The 18615-nt window shown below is 26.1% G+C and overlaps 4 protein-coding genes across 15 annotated transcripts; 2 read left to right on the plus strand and 2 right to left on the minus strand.

Annotated features, from left to right (window-relative positions):
* Positions 1-295: 295 nt before the first annotated feature.
* LOC124948357 (myeloid leukemia factor) lies at positions 296-5651 on the plus strand. 8 transcript variants are annotated; one of them, XM_047491849.1, is made up of 7 exons: positions 297-655; positions 1137-1332; positions 1476-1764; positions 1862-2006; positions 3721-3792; positions 4213-4272; positions 4964-5062. In XM_047491849.1, exons 1-6 carry the CDS (start codon positions 603-605, stop codon positions 4229-4231), a joined length of 774 nt encoding a protein of 257 aa, XP_047347805.1. In that variant the 5' UTR covers positions 297-602; the 3' UTR covers positions 4232-4272; positions 4964-5062. The 8 variants fall into 8 exon arrangements, 5 of the variants coding, with proteins under 5 accessions (XP_047347804.1, XP_047347805.1, XP_047347803.1 ...); XR_007100686.1 differs by lacking the exon at positions 4213-4272 and adding an exon at positions 2533-2627 and having other exon boundaries at positions 298-655; XR_007100687.1 differs by lacking the exon at positions 3721-3792 and adding an exon at positions 2533-2627 and having other exon boundaries at positions 298-655.
* A 568-nt stretch (positions 5652-6219) lies between these two features.
* Positions 6220-9464, minus strand: LOC124948356. Of its 2 annotated transcripts, none has more exons than XM_047491844.1 (5): positions 9267-9464; positions 7880-8213; positions 7603-7792; positions 6967-7521; positions 6220-6737 (listed from the first exon to the last, which is right to left on the minus strand). In XM_047491844.1, exons 3-5 carry the CDS (start codon positions 7771-7773, stop codon positions 6558-6560), a joined length of 906 nt encoding a protein of 301 aa, XP_047347800.1. In that variant the 5' UTR covers positions 7774-7792; positions 7880-8213; positions 9267-9464; the 3' UTR covers positions 6220-6557. The 2 variants fall into 2 exon arrangements, with proteins under 2 accessions (XP_047347800.1, XP_047347802.1); XM_047491846.1 differs by lacking the exon at positions 9267-9464 and adding an exon at positions 8491-8689.
* A 1810-nt stretch (positions 9465-11274) lies between these two features.
* Positions 11275-12787, plus strand: LOC124948623. Of its 2 annotated transcripts, XM_047492489.1 has the most exons (3): positions 11275-11306; positions 11592-11686; positions 11781-12787. In XM_047492489.1, exons 2-3 carry the CDS (start codon positions 11626-11628, stop codon positions 12572-12574), a joined length of 855 nt encoding a protein of 284 aa, XP_047348445.1. In that variant the 5' UTR covers positions 11275-11306; positions 11592-11625; the 3' UTR covers positions 12575-12787. The 2 variants fall into 2 exon arrangements, with proteins under 2 accessions (XP_047348445.1, XP_047348444.1); XM_047492488.1 differs by lacking the exon at positions 11275-11306 and having other exon boundaries at positions 11411-11686.
* LOC124948622 (integral membrane protein GPR155) lies at positions 11855-17904 on the minus strand. 3 transcript variants are annotated; one of them, XM_047492484.1, is made up of 12 exons: positions 17727-17904; positions 17149-17268; positions 16866-16991; positions 16457-16746; positions 15584-16392; positions 15429-15496; positions 15214-15360; positions 15006-15148; positions 14754-14925; positions 14395-14569; positions 14111-14297; positions 11855-13984 (listed from the first exon to the last, which is right to left on the minus strand). In XM_047492484.1, the coding sequence occupies exons 2-12, from the start codon at positions 17208-17210 to the stop codon at positions 13671-13673; spliced, it is 2493 nt and encodes an 830-aa protein (XP_047348440.1). In that variant the 5' UTR covers positions 17211-17268; positions 17727-17904; the 3' UTR covers positions 11855-13670. The 3 variants fall into 3 exon arrangements, with proteins under 3 accessions (XP_047348440.1, XP_047348443.1, XP_047348441.1); XM_047492487.1 differs by having other exon boundaries at positions 11856-13984; positions 17061-17268; XM_047492485.1 differs by lacking the exon at positions 17149-17268 and having other exon boundaries at positions 11856-13984.
* Between the last annotated feature and the right edge of the window lie 711 nt (positions 17905-18615).

An 18615-nucleotide genomic window follows, 5' to 3' on the forward strand; every position in this document is an offset into this window, starting at 1 on the left:
TAACAAAGTATTAATTTTGATAATAAAATTTCTATAAAATTTCATAGAAATTTTAAAATTTTAGGAATATATCGTCCTTGTCAACCACATTCGGCAAACGAATCTAGGGAATATTTTTGGACAACAATTACAATAATTTTGTAATTGTATTTCACAAATTTAACTATTTTTATAAATTCTTTGGAATTTTATATTTCATTTAATAATAAATTAGTATATAAAGTCTTTCTTTCAAAACCAAGAATTAAACATTACGATTTGATATCATTTAAATACTATTCAAACAAAATACGTTGGGTAGTATTGTTTCCTGTTCGGGAAATTTCCTGTGATTTCACGATAAGCGATAATCGACGATCGGTAGTAGATTAAATAAATCTTGGTCTCCCTAGTCAATTAGTGTACGCTTGACATTGTAGTATACGATAAATTCTAGAAATTTCATAGAAACTATAGTTAAAAAAAGATTTACAACGAATTCGGAATTACTTGCTACGGAATACAGCATTCTGTATACGTGTAGTCAAGTGCGCTACATATTGCAATCAATTGTACTTCACTTGTATATTTGATATAATTTAACTAATCGTGTGATATTCAAAATGTCTTTGTTTGGATCTCTAATGGGCGATTTCGATGATGATCTTATATTTGGGTTTGTACATTAATATTTCTTTTTTTCACGATATTTCTGCATGCATCTACAAATTATAAAAACCGACCAAAATTTTTCTTTTCGATTTCAATATTAATATAAAAATATTGCACAGATATTTGAGGACGTTTATATTTTGCCTTTTTTTTTTTTTATTTTACAGTTGAAAAAAAATTATTTTGACACAACTTGTGACATAATAACGACTTGCGACAAATAAAACGTACTAGTATTCAATAGTATGATCTTAAAACTAAATTGCAGTGAATTATTCTGTTTATTATAATTATTTCGCTTGTTTTTAATGTTATTTATTTTATGCTTGCAATTGTTTCACATCGATGTAACTTATATCTGTATTACATCAATTTTAGTTTATTATAATTAATTCAAATACAAGATTTTAAAATGATTCAAGTATTTTTGTAAAATTGTAAGAATGAAAGCATTATTTAAGATTATTATTTTTGTCTGACAATAGATCTCATATGCGTACCATGAGGCAAATGAGCAGCATAATGAATTCTTTTTTTACCGATCCATTCGGAATGATGGGTCAGAATGCATTAACTGATACACAAGAGCGAAGTGGAGTACATCACAATGAGATGCAAATGATGCCGTTTGCCTTTCCGACTATGCCAGCTATGAACTTCAATAGATTATTCACCAATTTCGTAAGTTTTTATATGAACCATTTTCATAAGTATTTGTATGTTTTTGACATAAGTATATAAAAATAAATAATACTTTCTTATTTATATTAATATTCATTTAACATTGCATTAACAGTAATTTATTTTATGTTAATAAAATATAGGATAATTTGGCAACAAATGGAAACTGTCACTCCTTTACAAGCAGTTCTGTGATGACTATGGCCAGTGGTGCAGATGGACGCCCACAAGTTTATCAGGAAACAATGTCTACAAGAACTGCACCTGGTGGAGTAAAAGAGACAAAAAAAACTGTATGCGATACAAGAACTGGAACAAAGAAAATGGCTATTGGTCATCATATTGGAGACAGAGCTCATATTCGTGAAAGGGAACAGAATATTCATAATGGAGAGCAAGAAGAACATGAAGAGTTTATTAATCTTGATGAAGGTAATTAAAATCATATAAAAATTTTTCTTCATATAAAAATCCAAAAGTAATGTTTAATTGTGTAACTATATAAATGTGCACTAAATTTTTCTTATAGATGAAGCTGAGAGCTTTAATACTGAATGGGAATCATGTACAAGACGATCTGTAGGTGCAATTGGAGGGGCACATCATAATGCATATGCTAACTACAATAGACGTCGTCCCGACAAGCAACTTGCTTTACCCGATGCATCAGGAAGGTTAGTTTCATAATTCTTTATTAAACAATGCATTTCTAATATTTATAAAAAATTATTGCATTTATTAGCTATAAACTAAAGCTAATATTATGTAATAATGTATGAGAAACTCTGCATTAGAATTTGTGACTTTTCCGCAATATAACAGATTTGGAAATATTTAATATATCTAGCTTTATAAAACAATAAATATATTATGATATAATTACATAGAATTAAATTTCTAAATTAAAATCACATTTCACATGTGTACATTGCTTCATATATCATACACACTAATCTACTAACAAATACATATTATTTAACAAATTCGAATGCAAGAGTATATATCTGTTAATGTCATAAGAACGTGTTACTCTTATTTTTTGGAAACATCAACTACACATTTCATTCCTCAATATTAAATCAAATTGAGTTATCTTTATATATAATGTAAAATATTAGATTTTCATTAGTTCTTTTTATTACAGATACTTTAGTTTCATTATTTAGTTTACTAAACGTTAGTTTCATTCTTATGCAACAGATATAAGAAGCATGGAAGAAAGTCTGGTAGAAAAATGTGATTACAATACATTGGCTGAAACCAAATCTCTTGGTGCATTCCTTCTTCAACTTTGTGTATGCATTATTGAAATAAATATATGCATGCTCAATTATGTTCATATTTACTTTCTAAATAAAAGAATTATTCAACCTTAATAAGAGTTAGCACCATTACATTGTTAGCACAATTGTGTCGTTAGCACAATTAATATTGTTATCTATTTACACCTATTTTTATTTAATGCTATGTATGTATATGAAAATGTATGTATGTGCTTTGTAGAATTCAATTTTTGTGTATATGTACATTATGTTATACTGGTATTACTTATACTGGTATTACTTATACTGGTAATGGATGCTTTACTTTTATGTTAAAATATTTTAATTTAAATTATCAGTTAATATTTAAATATATAAGATTTAATTACTTCATCGAAATATTTAATTTTTTGATCACAGCAAATTTGAATCTGCTTATAAGCTTTAATATTCTCAAGCAAAATATAAATAAATAAATAAATCAACATTATGCGTTCATGACATAGTAAAACATAAAAAAGATGTTTGTAATTTTAATTATACAAATTATATGTTTGTGTGTATAAAAATATATACAGGATTAATATAATGTACTAACCATGGAATAAATTGTATTGTATAATAAGTTTAGTAGTGTTTTAACTCTTTGCAATCAAAGTCCATGACATTTCCAGTTAAGTACTCATTTACTGTTGTTTAGAAAGTAAACTATACCCAATTTCTCTTATTGTATTGCACACGTATTCTTATATACTGTGCATATGAAATGTAAGTAAAAACTAAATTTCAGACATTTTATCCATTGGAGTAGGATTTCCAAACAATAATTAATTGGGCATATGTTGGGAAGTAAATATTATTGGAGCCAATAAAGTAGCCATAATAAGAAGTATTATGACTGCAAAGAGTTAACGATGTAAAAAAATTATTAACAGGTATCATTTTTATTACAATTTCATTACAAGTGATCAGATTTTCTTTTTTAGTTTATGATCTTAGAGAATTCCATTTTTCTTACTGATTTAATATATCGTGTATTCTTTGTTTGACATAAAATTACTTATTTTATCTGTTATGTCAATCTTATGTTATTATGCTTTCATGGTTACTCCTATAATTCTTCAAGATGGATACCTTCTTCTAGGCGCAATATTAAAGCTTTACCTTCTAAAACTTATGATTTGGCTTCTACTTCACGGTAAGATTTTTGTTTTATATTTATTTTGGTTATATGAGCTTATAATAAAATTTCAATAAGATATTATTTATGTATTGTATATAAAATGTTATAATTTAAAGCTTTATAAACAAATAACAAACGGTACTTTTATCATTTCATAAAAAAAAAAATATTCAGGTATTTGAATTCAAATTAATAGTATGAAACAATTACATATTACGATTGGAATTATTTTTGTTTCATATGTATTATACACAGTTATTTGGTAATAGTATGCAATATTTACCATGTTTATACATTATTTCACTCCCGTGTTTCATTTCAATGCATGATAAGATGATGAACTATGTACTTTGTAATTTTAATTCACGAAAATATGTCCTTATACTGCGACAGATACTAAGATTGGTATGGAATATACCACCTTATGTATTGCAGGTACAACCACAAATATTAATAAATTAAAAGCATAGTACACAGCGGTGACACTTTTGTAACGTAAGTACGTTGCGTTACATTTTCCGTTATTTATCTTTATATCAGCAGGATTACAAAAATATCAACTTTAGTTAATAAAAATACATAAAGTCATTAACACAATATGTCTTTTAATTGTGTTAATATTTTTACTCTGATGACTATAATATTTTATATGTTAACAATATTTATTTATATTTCGAATTTTATATGAAATATTTAATATTTATTAGATCTAAGAAATATTAAAAATTAAAAAATTATGATATATATAAGGACTATTAATAGAGCCAGAAAGAAACATTATTAAATATTTTAACTAATTATTTGACTAACTACTTTGTGTATAATACTACAGGAAGATAATTATATAAAATACATACATACAATATTTACATTTTATCATATATAATAATTTAAGATTTAAATCAATTTGAAAAAAAATGATACATTCAGAAATCATATATTTAAAAATGAATGTAAGATGATTTTCTTATTTTTTTTTTTTTTTTATACTATAGATTATAATAGAAGATTGATAATTTTTCATTTTTAATGAACAGTCTAAATGTTTTATATATAATAATATACACTAATAATGTCTAACTGTTCCCCAAATAGTAACAAATCATGTATTAAAGCTTCATTTATTTTTATAACGTAATTTATAAATAATTGAAGCATTAAAACAAGAATAATTGCATGTTCACAGCTCTGACCCTCTTGCATCTTCTGAAGCTACCTATCATAGAAAGACTACTACAGGATATCGAAAACGTAAACATACTCCAGACACCGAATTTAAGCATAAGCGTCCCGCAATGTGAAATAGTAATGTTTTAGAATGTCTTAGCATATAATCTCTCAAAATATAATTAGCTTTGTCTGTAACTTCTCAGTAATCATTACTATTTATGAAAAACAAGTTGCAATTTATTTGCATTACTATTGTATAATTAAAAAAATATAAAATATATCCTTATATTTGAATTCATAGAATACATCAGAAAAGAAACGTTTCAATTGGGATAGTATTTTAATTTTTCTTATATATTGTTATTATGTGCTATTATTATTGTATAATCAAAAAGATATAAAATATATCCTTATATTTGTATTTATAAAAAATATAAAAAAGGAAACGTTTCGATTGGAATTGCTATTACTCTAATTTCTCTCTTATGTATAGTGGGATCAAAATATAAAATATTTAAAAAATCACAGCATTACCTTATATATGATATAAAAAGTTATGTTAGAATTATATTACTCTTATATTTTAATTATTATAAAAATACTCAAATGACAATTAAAATTCCAATCTATGTCTACTATTATAAAATTCTGATTAATAAATAGATTAATAAAACAATAAAATATAATCTTCAAAAAATTTTGAACCGATTTTTATCATTAAAACAGCATAATAATAAGAAATTTGGGTACACAAGTGAAATCAATTTTATAAATCTGATTTATAAATCTTAAAAATTAGAGAAAATTTATCATTGTTACTTTCATTCTCACTAAATACCTACTTGTATTTCTTTATTTATTTGTTTTCTCAGACATAGGAACATAACTTTCTTAAAAGTTTAAAGTTAATTTTAGAGTAGGCTTTAATAAAGATATACATTTTTTTAAAAGTTTTATTTGTTCGAAAATTTATTTGCATAAAATAAATTTAGTAACTAAAATAAAATTCGTGTTACACCATATTAAAAATCTAATAAATTAAAGCAACCCTGACATTAGCTTTACCTTAGAGAAACCTGTTGTATGTATATATAAGAATAATATAATATAATTTAATTTAATTTAATTTAAATAACGGGAATTTATCAAATTTGTTATTTTATATATCTCATTTTTTTTTTCATTATTACTGATTAACAAGTTTCATAACAACACCTCATAAATAAGTGACGGATTAGTAAAATTAAATCTTAAAAAAATTAAGAAACTTAATTATGAAAAGCAAGATTCATAGTTTTAATAAGTATTTAAACATATCTAGCATTTTGAAAATATACAAAATAAAAAATAATCAATTTTTATAGAATATTATAGAATAGAATTAATTTTTATACCTTTGCTGAATTTAGATTAATTTAAAAATGGAAAAATATTAAAAATAATTACTAACAGAAATTTCTTTACATTTCGTTGTCAGAAAAATAATTTTACATATAAGAAAGAGTAAATATGATAGTCAATAGAAATAGAAGAACATAAGAGGAAAGCTGGCAAAAGATATGATATAATATAATATTGTATTGGCACCGCACAGGGTGGACTGTCTTCTGTTAATTATCCTCTGCAAGGGTGTTAATTCTTGCATTAATGGTCAAGAGTTGTGCCAAAAAAGTTGAATCACTCATGACAGTAGCTAGAGCTGAAAGCATATCCTTCAGTGTATCTTGTGTTAGACCCAATTGACGAGCACTTTTTGAAATAATTTCAGTTTCCTTTGCATCAGGACTTATCTGAAAAGAATTTTTATTGTTAGAAAGATTTTTATAATGCTTTTATTAAAATATCAACTAATTCAATCTAATATTATTCAATTTAGAAAAGGAATATGTTTTACAAGAAAAGTGATGAACCCATGTATACTGTTTTGTAATTTCCTTTAATACTCAATTAGTTATTCAATTGTATAAAATTTATAGATTATAATTAATTAAAATTACTTTAATAATTAACTAAACTTACTTTAGGCGAGCTGCAGAATTTGTTGAATGGCATTTTAATCCTTTTCTTACCACTATTTGTTTGATAGAAAATCGTAAAAGTTTGTGCATTGTTCATGTCTAGGACAATGGGAAAATATATACCAGCTGTGACATGACCTTTAGTGTCTCGGGCAAGTAAACTTCTGAAATTGTAAACCAAATTTCTGCGTTCCGTAACATCAATGGCAGTAAGATATGGCCTTGCCATATAAATAAGAGCAACTTGTGTTCTTTCCAAGGCACCTGGTCGAGTTTCCCTTTCATGCCATTCGACATAATCAGGATCTTCAGCACACAGAAAATAGTTGTACTCTTTCTTACAATTTGGCTCATCAGATTGAGTAAACCAGCCCGTATGAGGATATAATTTATCAGCCATTACTGTAATCACACGAGCAACATGATAACCAGGATCAAGAAGCATAACACCTTGACGTCCATTAATCTTGATTTTCAGGCACACTAGAACGTGTTCTTTCTCTCCACTATCTGCAGCCGGTGGACCTCCAACATAACTAGCAATATCTCCAATCGTCTGTAAAAAAAATTATTCCATATTACATTACTTGTTGGTACAACTATGGCATTAAATTAAAATAACAAATAATAAATCTACTTCTTCACAAGACACTAAGTAGAGCCCACTAGCTATATCAGGATATTTGTTATTTAAACTACGTAATCGACGTAGTAATTCAAATCCAAGCCCAACACATGTATAGTGTTCAGGTGTTATTAAAGGCTGATACTTGCGATAAAATCGTTCCAATTTACTTTCTCCACTCATAATATAATTCTTGTAGAACCTATTCATATGATATAATATAGTACTTGATAAAGAACGTTACTAACATTATGCAACTAATTTTTTAAGTAAAACTGTAAATATATACCTGAGGAAGTTGCCAATAGTGTCATATCTATGCTCACGCAATAAGCGTTGAGTTTCTAATTCAACACTGCCTGCTAGTTCCTCATATTGTTCGACCGTAGATACGATCAGGGCTGGTGATTCATAATGGGCCCACACCGGCAGGGGTAGCGGCACACCCCTGATCCAGGGCCCGCGTGCCTGCCCCTGTGGCTGGCACCATATTTCTGTCTTCTCGAGTCAACTCGGCCATTCACTGCCCCAGCGACCAACTGTTGGCACAAAGCCATGCTCATCCCTGCAGCTGCTTATTGGCTCTACAGGGCTCTCTCCGTGTTTTATACTCTTCTCTCGCTCTGTAATAATATCCATAAAATATATTTCTTAGAACTAATATTAAGAAAAAATTTCTACTAATATTAAGTTCAATTCTCAATTTAAGCTCAATTCTTAATCAATTTAAATAATCCATTTGTATAAAAATGAATTAGTTTATATAATTTGTTTGATACACATTTTACAATAGACTTATTAATATAAATAATTATGTTCTAGATTTCAAATGGCTATTATAATGCTTTATTTATCGTATTATTTTTCTTGATTATATATTCTCAATAAATTAGTATGTACCACAATTCCACTGCTATTTAAGAACACGAATCAACACCGTTCCGTAAGCCAAAATTTGGGAAATAAAAGCAGAAAAGCGGATCGCATTTGCAGTTGGTTTGATGTCCAACATGGCGATAGCGGACGCGTGGTTAACAATCAATACAAGACCAAATAGATACGTATCATGCCACGTGTCTACTGCGACCTTCGATATAATAATGTATACTCCGTAGTAGTACAGTCATATTATTCAAGGAAGACCCTAGAAAACGTTAATTGGGCGCTCGTGGCACTTCGCATAAAATAATTAACTTACTCCAATACGTTTAGAACAAATTTTGTCGAAATTTTAAAAACTAAACCTGACGTAATATTATATTACGATTAATCAATTTCTTGACGAATACAAATGTCAACAATCTGTTAAAGAAAATAACCTTGAAATCGCTTATCACGTTGTATAATTTCTGAGAACTTTTGATTGTTTATGTTTAAATAAAATGAAAAAAACAGAATATCTTAGATATATCTCCTATTGTTCCAAATGAATTAATAAATAATAAACATTATTAAGTATCGACAGAGAATAAAGAAAAAAAATCGAATAAACAAAGCCATTCTAACATTCGTTTGACAGTACATGAAAGGTTCATTGTCCGAATTAGGACAAAAGCAAAATTGAAAGATTCAGAAAATAGCTTAAATAATATATTACACATGCATACCATTCAATAACCTCTATCATTATTTTGTTTTGATATTACGAAGATTATATATAAAATAAAATTTCTTACCCATACAATGAGCGCACCAAACAAATAAAAACTTTCCCTCCTCGGAATGCTTGCACGTATTCACACGTGTTCGAAGTCCAAGCAGAATTGGGTGGTGGAGCGTGAGCGGAAGATTATATATATTCGCGCCGTATCTCCCTTTTCCCCTTACCCTTTACAAGTGCCTATCGATGGCGCGTTTAAACCACGTGACCGTTTGGCTACATCCCTCCTTTAAACTTCTATACATTATTTAGAGAATATGGGCAATATGAGAATACATGAAAAACATATCTTAATATTGAAATAAACGTTGATTTCATAAGTACCGTTTAGTTGTTACAAAAATATACAATGGACGGTTATTCAATATCATTATCGTGTAGTTCGAGTAAAGTGAGATGCAGTTAAATGATCAGATCGTTTGCATATGCGCGTTACAAGAATTTTTCTACTTTCTTCCTTTCGCATTAATGTGTGCCTATCTATATTCGCTTTGAACGAATCATAGCATTGAACGAAAATCTTATACAACGTGTCATACTTCTGGGAATTTCTTCTCACTGCGTATATACATACTACTACGTCATTCATCGAATCCTAGAATCACCTGTTGTTTATTCCGAAAGCGATGATGTCATAAGAAGCAATTGTTATCTTTTATCGTTTCTTGAAGTACTTGCACAATCATGTATTGTATTGTCAAGAAAATTACTGTTAAAAAGATCGATGATTAATCAACACATATATATATATATATATATATATATATATATATATATATATATATATATATATATACGCATTTTTTCTATTATTCAGGGGAATTTTTATTACTACTTTAAATGTTAAATATATTGAAATATACGAGTAAAAGAAAATATATAATATATAAAGAATATAAATATTGATATAACAGAATGTATAATAATCATAAAAATAATCTATAATGAGGAAACAGAAAATGGTTAAATGTGTGCAATAGTAAGCTTAAGTCGTTTTTTTTAAACGCAGTTCAGAGTGAAAGACGTCATAATTATGACAGGCTACACATCACAGTACACAGTCCATACTGACGTGAGTTCAACGTGGAGACTATCGGCCACGTGATTATAATGTGACCCGATATGCAGTGCGATTAGAACCAGTTACGACGCAATAATCCTATTTACTTATAAAATACAAGTTGATATCCCATATTTTTTCTTTGTTTCATTGCGAAAGGTTAGGAATTAAGAAAATGATCTTATTTCAATATGAAATAAAAAATAGAAAAAGATATGTACAAAATTTCGTAGAAAAATTAATAATAAATTCCCCCCGGTCTCTTTAATGAACTTAGAATAAAAATGTTTATAGGAATGTTTATAGAAATCCTCTTTATTATTATTTATTCTTTTATTATTATTATTATTATTATTTTGTAATTTCCTTTATTTTATTTTTAATATATTATATATTTTATCTCACAATCAGATAACATCATAGATATTGTTTGATCACATCTTTTAAATTAAATCGATAATTTATAATAAAATACTTGAAAACTTATCTTTATAATTAATTTCTTTCTCGTTTATCAGTATTTTATATATTAATAAAACATAAGAAAATATTAACTTATGTGTAAATAAAATAACGTAGTATGTTATTATATAATTTGAAAATTATTTATAGATCTTTGTTAACTCGAGTATTCGATCTATAATGATGTAAATATTTAAAAATAAAATTTTTATTTAAATATTTTATTATTTTAATTCTATTTTCTTAATTTTTATCTTAAATTTATCAAAAAGATTGTTATGTAAAAAAAATTGAAACGAATTATTATTTTTATCTTTCTTGTTTTTTTTTCTGTTTATGTAGAATTAATTCATTTATTTATCATATTATTTATCGCATTTGCTTGATTAAGTTCGACTAATTAAAGAAAATATTATTATTGACGTATATAGTATTTGTAAAAAATATTTATATATACGTAAAATAATTACAAATTATTACGCAAAATTGTGCCATCTCTATAAGATATCTTATATATGTACAATAAATACAAAAGTAAGTTAGTAATACTATTGATAATAAACTAAACAACAAATAATTTAAATGAATTTAATTATCAATTTAAGAAATTTTGAAATAAAAAAATAAATTCGGTTCATATCAGTCGATAAAACAGATGATATATATATATATTAACCGACATTAACCTATTTCTTTGTGTGAATATTATTCCATATGGAAGAAAACCATTATATAATATATGAGTATTGATATATTATATGTTATTTAATGTTGTTTTGTAATATTTTATAGAATTTTTTAATCTTTTTATTAACTTAGAATTTTAGTATAGATTTGAGATAGAAAAATCAAAATGATAAAATTGAAAACATTGCCACTACTTGATAAAACAAGCACAATCATTGTAGAAGAAGGTACAATAAATTATACAATCAAAATAATAGTTTTATGTATTATATATTTATATATTTAATTTGAACATTGTTAAACGAGATTATCTTCTTTTAGATATTAATGTATCTTATGGAAAAGTTCTTATCGCAGGATGGTTACAAATGTGGAAAGAAATAGAACCTAATGGTATTATAGAATTAATGTCTTTTGTAAATCCGAAATCTTGGTATTTAAATGGACCAAAACCATATACATTAGACAATGTAAATATATCTGATTATTATACAGTTGAACCAAATAAACCTCAAGAAAATTTTGTTAATATTTTACAAGATATACTTGACAGAGTAACAGAGAAATCTATAGTGTTTCTTGATAATTTGAATTCTTTGATATTATATGTAGGCCTTGCAAATTCATTACGGTTTGTAGAAACACTTAAAAAAAAGGTACAGCGATTAATTTGTCTTTTTAGACAAGATTGTATTCCAAATAAGATATTATCTATTGAAACTATGGGAAATACATATGTTAGATTACATAAATACTGTGGTATGCATTCAAATAATGAATTTACTTATATTGCAAATTACATACATCGCAAACCAGGAGGCAAAATATTGCTTGGGTCAGAATTAGTGAGACAAGATATCAAAACATATGATATACAATCGGAAAATTTAAAAACACAGCTTAACTCTGGAAAAAATTCAATAAATGATGCTACAAAAATTGTATCTTCTTTTAGAATAGAAATAAATGAACATGAAATGAAACAAAGAGAAAACACGCCATTACCTTATATGTCTGTAATAAACGCGGAAAATAACAAGTCTAAAATTTTATATATACCAGATGAAGTAGATGACTTGGATGAGGAAGACCCGGACGATGATTTATGCATATAATTTGATGTTTATTATGTTTGTGTATATATATATTCATCTATCCAAACATTTGTTAACCATCGTATATTTATTACATTTTTCTGTACATTCATTTATTAGATATAAGTATTATCCTATAATATAATAAATATGCTAAGCTCAATTAATTAAAAAGATTGTATACACAAGAAACTAATTTTTAAACAGGATTAAAATATATATTAATTACATATACTAAGTCAATTTTTCTTTGGAATTTACCTTGAAGATATACGCACATTCATATTTACTTAATTTAAGTAATATGTACATATTATAAGTTTTTAAAAATTTATTAACAAATGATATTGATTCTATTTCACTTATTAATTTTCATTTACATATATATTCAATATATATTACAATATAAAATTGTTATATTTAAATGATCCATTATTAAATACTTAATATTTTTACACAATAAAGATATGAAAAAATATATAAATTGTTTGTCTTGAGGTATCTACTATGTGATAAATAAATTAAAAATAATTCATAAAAACTCAAATAAATGAAAATACATCAAAGTTATTAAAGTTTAATGCTATAGTAATGATAATAATAACAATAAAATAATATCAAAATTTTGAGATTAAATTCAAATCTATTCAAAATTATACAGAAAGCTATCATTCTGAATACTATAAGTATCATAAACAAGTTCTTAAAGGAATGGCTATGGTCTGCACTTTCTTTCAAGACCAGCTTAAAAGATTGAGTAACAATAAATAATAATAATAATAATAATAATAATAATAATAATAATAATAATAATCATAAATAAATAAATTCCTACAATAGCCACACTAGTATGGACTTAATGAAGTCCGTCTATATTGGTTTAAACCAGAATATGAAAATCTTTGAGCAATACGATATAATAAACAATAATATACAAATATATTGTATAAATAATGACTATAAGAATAAAATTCAGAATGTGCTAAGAATGTACCAACTGACCTTAGCCTTAGGCCAATGAGTAATACAATTATTTGACACTTTAATTATATTTCGTTTTTCTTTTTTAGAAACTAAAAAGTTTCTAAATTATTCTAAATTAATTAGTACTAACATACTATGGATTGAATGTATAAAGCAAATTTTTGTCATAAAAATGATGTGTGCCATCAATATGCTGCAGTATTCTACTTTCTAAAAGACAGCGACCATAATGAACAGCATCTTCTCGAGTTTGGGCTAATCCAGCTTCTAATAACCAATCTACTAAATCAGAACCAGTAAAAACTCCTCGATATATTCTTAATAATCTTCTTCGACATATAGCTATCCGTGCCCTACATTCAGCTAAATGACACCGATTGAACTGTTCACGAATAGCTTTTATTTCTGGACTCAATGAATCTTCATCAGGCAATTGTAATTCTGTTTCTGTCAATATTAAAAAGTCACATATAATATATAATAAATTATTACATAATATAGTATATGTTATATAATAAATCAGAAATATTTTTTTATATAAGAACAAAATAAATAACAAAAATATTATCTTACCACCATGCAATTTGTGAAGAAGTTGATGTAACCAAGAGCTCAATTTATTGAGACCAGGATCAAGTCCAAATATTGCAAAAGCTGTTAATGATTGACCAAAATTTAATGCAATATCTAAGAATGCTAATTCTGCATAAATACCAATCATTTGATCCATAATTAATGTACTAATAGATATTGATAAACCCTGAAAAATATAAATGTCCAATTTTAAATTGTAGCAATGATGCATTGTCCATAATTGTGTTATTAAAAAATAGATGTAAATATTAAATAGATCTTACAATGAACATAGAACATAAAAGCAGGATAAGGAATACCATATGTCGTAATATCTGTGGATCTTCTGAATCCATTGGAGTTACATTTTCTTCTCGATTACAATCAAATGGATAAGTATTATTCCGATCCATAGTACACATTGAATTAGGACAAACATTTTGGAATTCACAATTAATGCTATAAGAATAATTTATAATGTAGTTTGTATCTATTTGTCTTTATACTTTATGTATCTTGAAGATATATACAGGTTATTATGAAAAAGGATATCATTTTTAGAAGACATAGTATTCATTAAATTGAGTGATCAAAGTTAATGACTCATCTTGTAAATATATTAGTAAATTAAGTTCATACATACATTGGGGTACTCTCTGAATGAGATACAATATCTTCTACATCAATAACATTCCTTCCATTGTTATCATTATTGAGATTAGATCTTTCTGCTTCGCTGTTTGTACTACTATATGTAGTTAAATCATTTCTGATGTAATTATACCTTTGTTGTAGAATTAAACAGCCTAATGTTACTGCATACAGTAAGAAACAATTTTAATAATATATTTTTCTAATAAAGTTTTTGTTGTATTATTATATATATGTTTCTTACCAATAAAACAAAATATCAATATGGCAACAGATATAGCAGCTTGACTCCTGCCAAGTTGAAAATTTGGATTTTGTAATTCAAATTCGATTGGCTCCTTTGGCATTATGCAAATACACATTAAAGATACAATCAAAGCTGTTATTCTGTAAACAACGTTTGTGAATAAAACTTATCTAAGATAAATTAATGTAATACAATATTTTCATACCCACAACCACTAAGAAGTAGCCATTTTTGCATATTTTGGACAAATGATAATGAATGTGAATTCAAAAAAAGGAGAGTTACTGCTATTGCAACTGTCCATATTCTGCTTCCATATACACCCAATGAAATTAAAACAAATTGGATATACCTAAAATGAAATATTTATTTATATTTAATAAACAAATTTCATCTTTAATCGTATAAATTATAATTTACCATAAAATAGATCCAGTAGTATTTGGTTCAAGTTTAGTCCAAATTATAACACCAATTGCAGTAATCAACTAAAACAAAAAGTAATGATTAATAAATATGTATAGAAGAATACCTTAAACATATATAGATCTGTGATAATCATTTCATTAACAAACCTGAGCAATTATAAGGCAGAGAGTATATCTGTGTGTTACACTTTTATACTTGTGACTCACTCCAAGAAAACAAATTAGCAACCATATACAAGCTACCATAGATACAGTACTTATATCAAAAGAGAAAACTCTGAGTTGATGAGCGTAACTGGCTGGTGTTACGCCAGCATCAACAGCACTAACCAACTTTGCTGATACAAACATTAGTGGAGCAGATAAAAATGTACAAGCGACCATAGCTGAGGCTATTAAATCAATTTCTACATTATAGCGCAATGTAAATATAAAAAGTGCTGGTGCTGTTGGAATTGTACCATAAAGAAATCCATATGTACTTAAATTTCTGGTATCAGTAATATTATCACCAGCATTTAACAAAATTATTGATTCTCGAATAACAAGTGGAAGTACTAGTAATTTTACTGATATCAGTATACCTGGTATGACTAAGGCTGTACCTTTTAATTTATGTACTTTTCCTACCATCATTAAACCCAGGAGAAATAAGGCACTAGCAGAAAAAGCATTACCAAGTACTTCGAGAATAGCAGCAAGAAAAGGTGGTATAACATGGCTAAATATTAAATTTCCTATAATGCCTAAGATTGTCATAAATAAAACTGGATTTAAAGCAACACCTTTCATAACCGAATAAACCATTGACCAACAAGGTTTATCTTCTTCTAAATTGCGTTTACTAATTTCTAGTAATATGAAACCAATAGGATTTAAAATAGCTAGTGATATAGGAGCCATGAGATATAAGTATGCAGCATATTCAGGATGAGTTTTTTGATAAATAGCACCAACTGAAAATAATAAGTTTGTTTAAATAAATAAATTATAAATGAAGAACATATTTAATGAACTTACTCATAGGGTAACCTATGGCAAAATCATTGCTTTGTGTTGTAAATATTGCAAAGAGAGCTGCACGACCAGAATTTGATGGTTTTTTAATCAATAATGATACCACTAGTACAATAAAAAATACACAGCTTTTTGCAAGTAATATTGCAAGTAAAAATCTCCAATTGACCAATGTAAAGTCTAATTTAGCCAAAGATGTAAAAATTAGAGATGGTAGGGCAAAAGTACCAACAAAGGTATTTAAACCATTTGCCTCTAATTTTGTAATAACATTAAATCTTCCCGCAATATACCTAAAAAATAATATAATTTCTAAGATTTAAGGATTGCTTAATTTTTCATAATAAGATAAGCTTAAATAAAGCATATATTTATATTTTTAAATAGATGAGAAGATAATACAAGTTCTTACCCACATAATATTATTCCAAAGCATTGTATCAAAGCGATATATAAATTATCAATTGGATCAGAATTTACTGATATAAAACCATCCATGCTGATTAGTTCCACATTTGATAAATTAGTTAACATGATTCTGTTAAAAAAATTAATTTTAATAAAAATTGTAAATGATATTAAGAAGATTTTTATAAACATATTATACATTTTATTATCTCATAATATTTGTCATCTTTCCAGAATAATTTGTTTATATTTATTTAAAGAAAGAGCTATCTGGATAACATTCTCACATAATTTTCTTCGTATGGTCATTTCTTATATCAGAAATCCATGTATGATGCATGCTAATCATTGCTTTCTAAATTTTTTTTTCTTCTTTTATGTAAACATTGTACAGGAAACTTCACAATCTACAATCAAACATATTGAAAAATCTATCTTCTATCTTTAACACTCAAATTTATTAATATAAATTTGATAATTAAAGTAATATTACTGCAATCAATATATATTATTTAAATAAAAAATTATGCAAGATCTATCATCAGATTAAAGATAATCTATCATCTTACAAACATTCATTAAAAAGAAAAAGTATTATCTAACGTTTTTTTACTTGACTAGCGGATTTATAAATGATATTAAATTATAATTTTCAATTTCTTTTTTTATACGGAAAGATTTTATATTATAAAAATTTTAATTTCAAAGAATTTTAATTTCTTTAAGTTTATGTAAATAAAATTTCTAAATTATTATAATTGTTATTTAATAATATTCACTAAATTCGTATCGTTCGTCTAACTAAGAAATATGCTTGACAAAAATAATGTATATTTTACAAATTCACAAATTTGTCACAGCTTACCATTGTAAAATTAATACGTTCCTGAATTTCTATCGTTGCGTAATTTGAATTAAATATAACTTAAAATTGTTTAATGTCAAAGTCATTTAAAAGAAAATGAATACGATTTCAACTGACATCGGTTGAACTGACAATAAAATATCACGTTTTGGTACTTAGTTAATTCATGACTTTGTCGATAGTTGGCGATCTCATCAAAATGCACCAATAAACCTAATATTTTAGGAGCCTGATGTTTTTCTCTGTCTACATAAAATTTTGGATTTTTATTAGACATGAAAATATATACAATCAATACATATTCTACTGTTTATAATTTAATCTTTCTAATTCCTACTATTAACAATTCCAATACTATTCTATTGTTAATTATTGTAAAAGAAAAATTATTATTAAGACGCAATTCAAATAAAATTAAAATTTTAAGGCTGTTCGTACAATATCGTTCGAAATGTATATGATTTCAGTATCGGTGCGAAAAAATATTAATTAAAAGTACGTTGGCAGAACACCAGCTTTCGATTCATTGTATCAGTGTATATGTTGGATGCATTGTGCTTTTACGCTTTCGACATGCGTAAATTGAAATGAGACTTGACTAAAAGTTGAGACTTGATTATGATCATATCTTCGTTATACGTCAGAACGTAGCTTTTCTCAAAAACAATATTTTACGAATTCAAGATAGTAATAAATTTTTATGTATCTATATATAATATCTTACATATATATATATATATATATAGCAGATAATAAAATACAGAAGGTAACTGTATTCAAAATTGCCTAAAAGAAGTAACGCTGGAAGTAGCTATATTCTTATTATCGAAATTTTTGTTCGATTTTTATGATTATCATTTCAAATTTTTTAAACAGACTTCTACTTACA

The sequence above is a fragment of the Vespa velutina genome, chromosome 4, assembly GCF_912470025.1.
Source record: "Vespa velutina chromosome 4, iVesVel2.1, whole genome shotgun sequence".
In the NCBI taxonomy this organism is placed as follows: domain Eukaryota; kingdom Metazoa; phylum Arthropoda; class Insecta; order Hymenoptera; family Vespidae; genus Vespa; species Vespa velutina.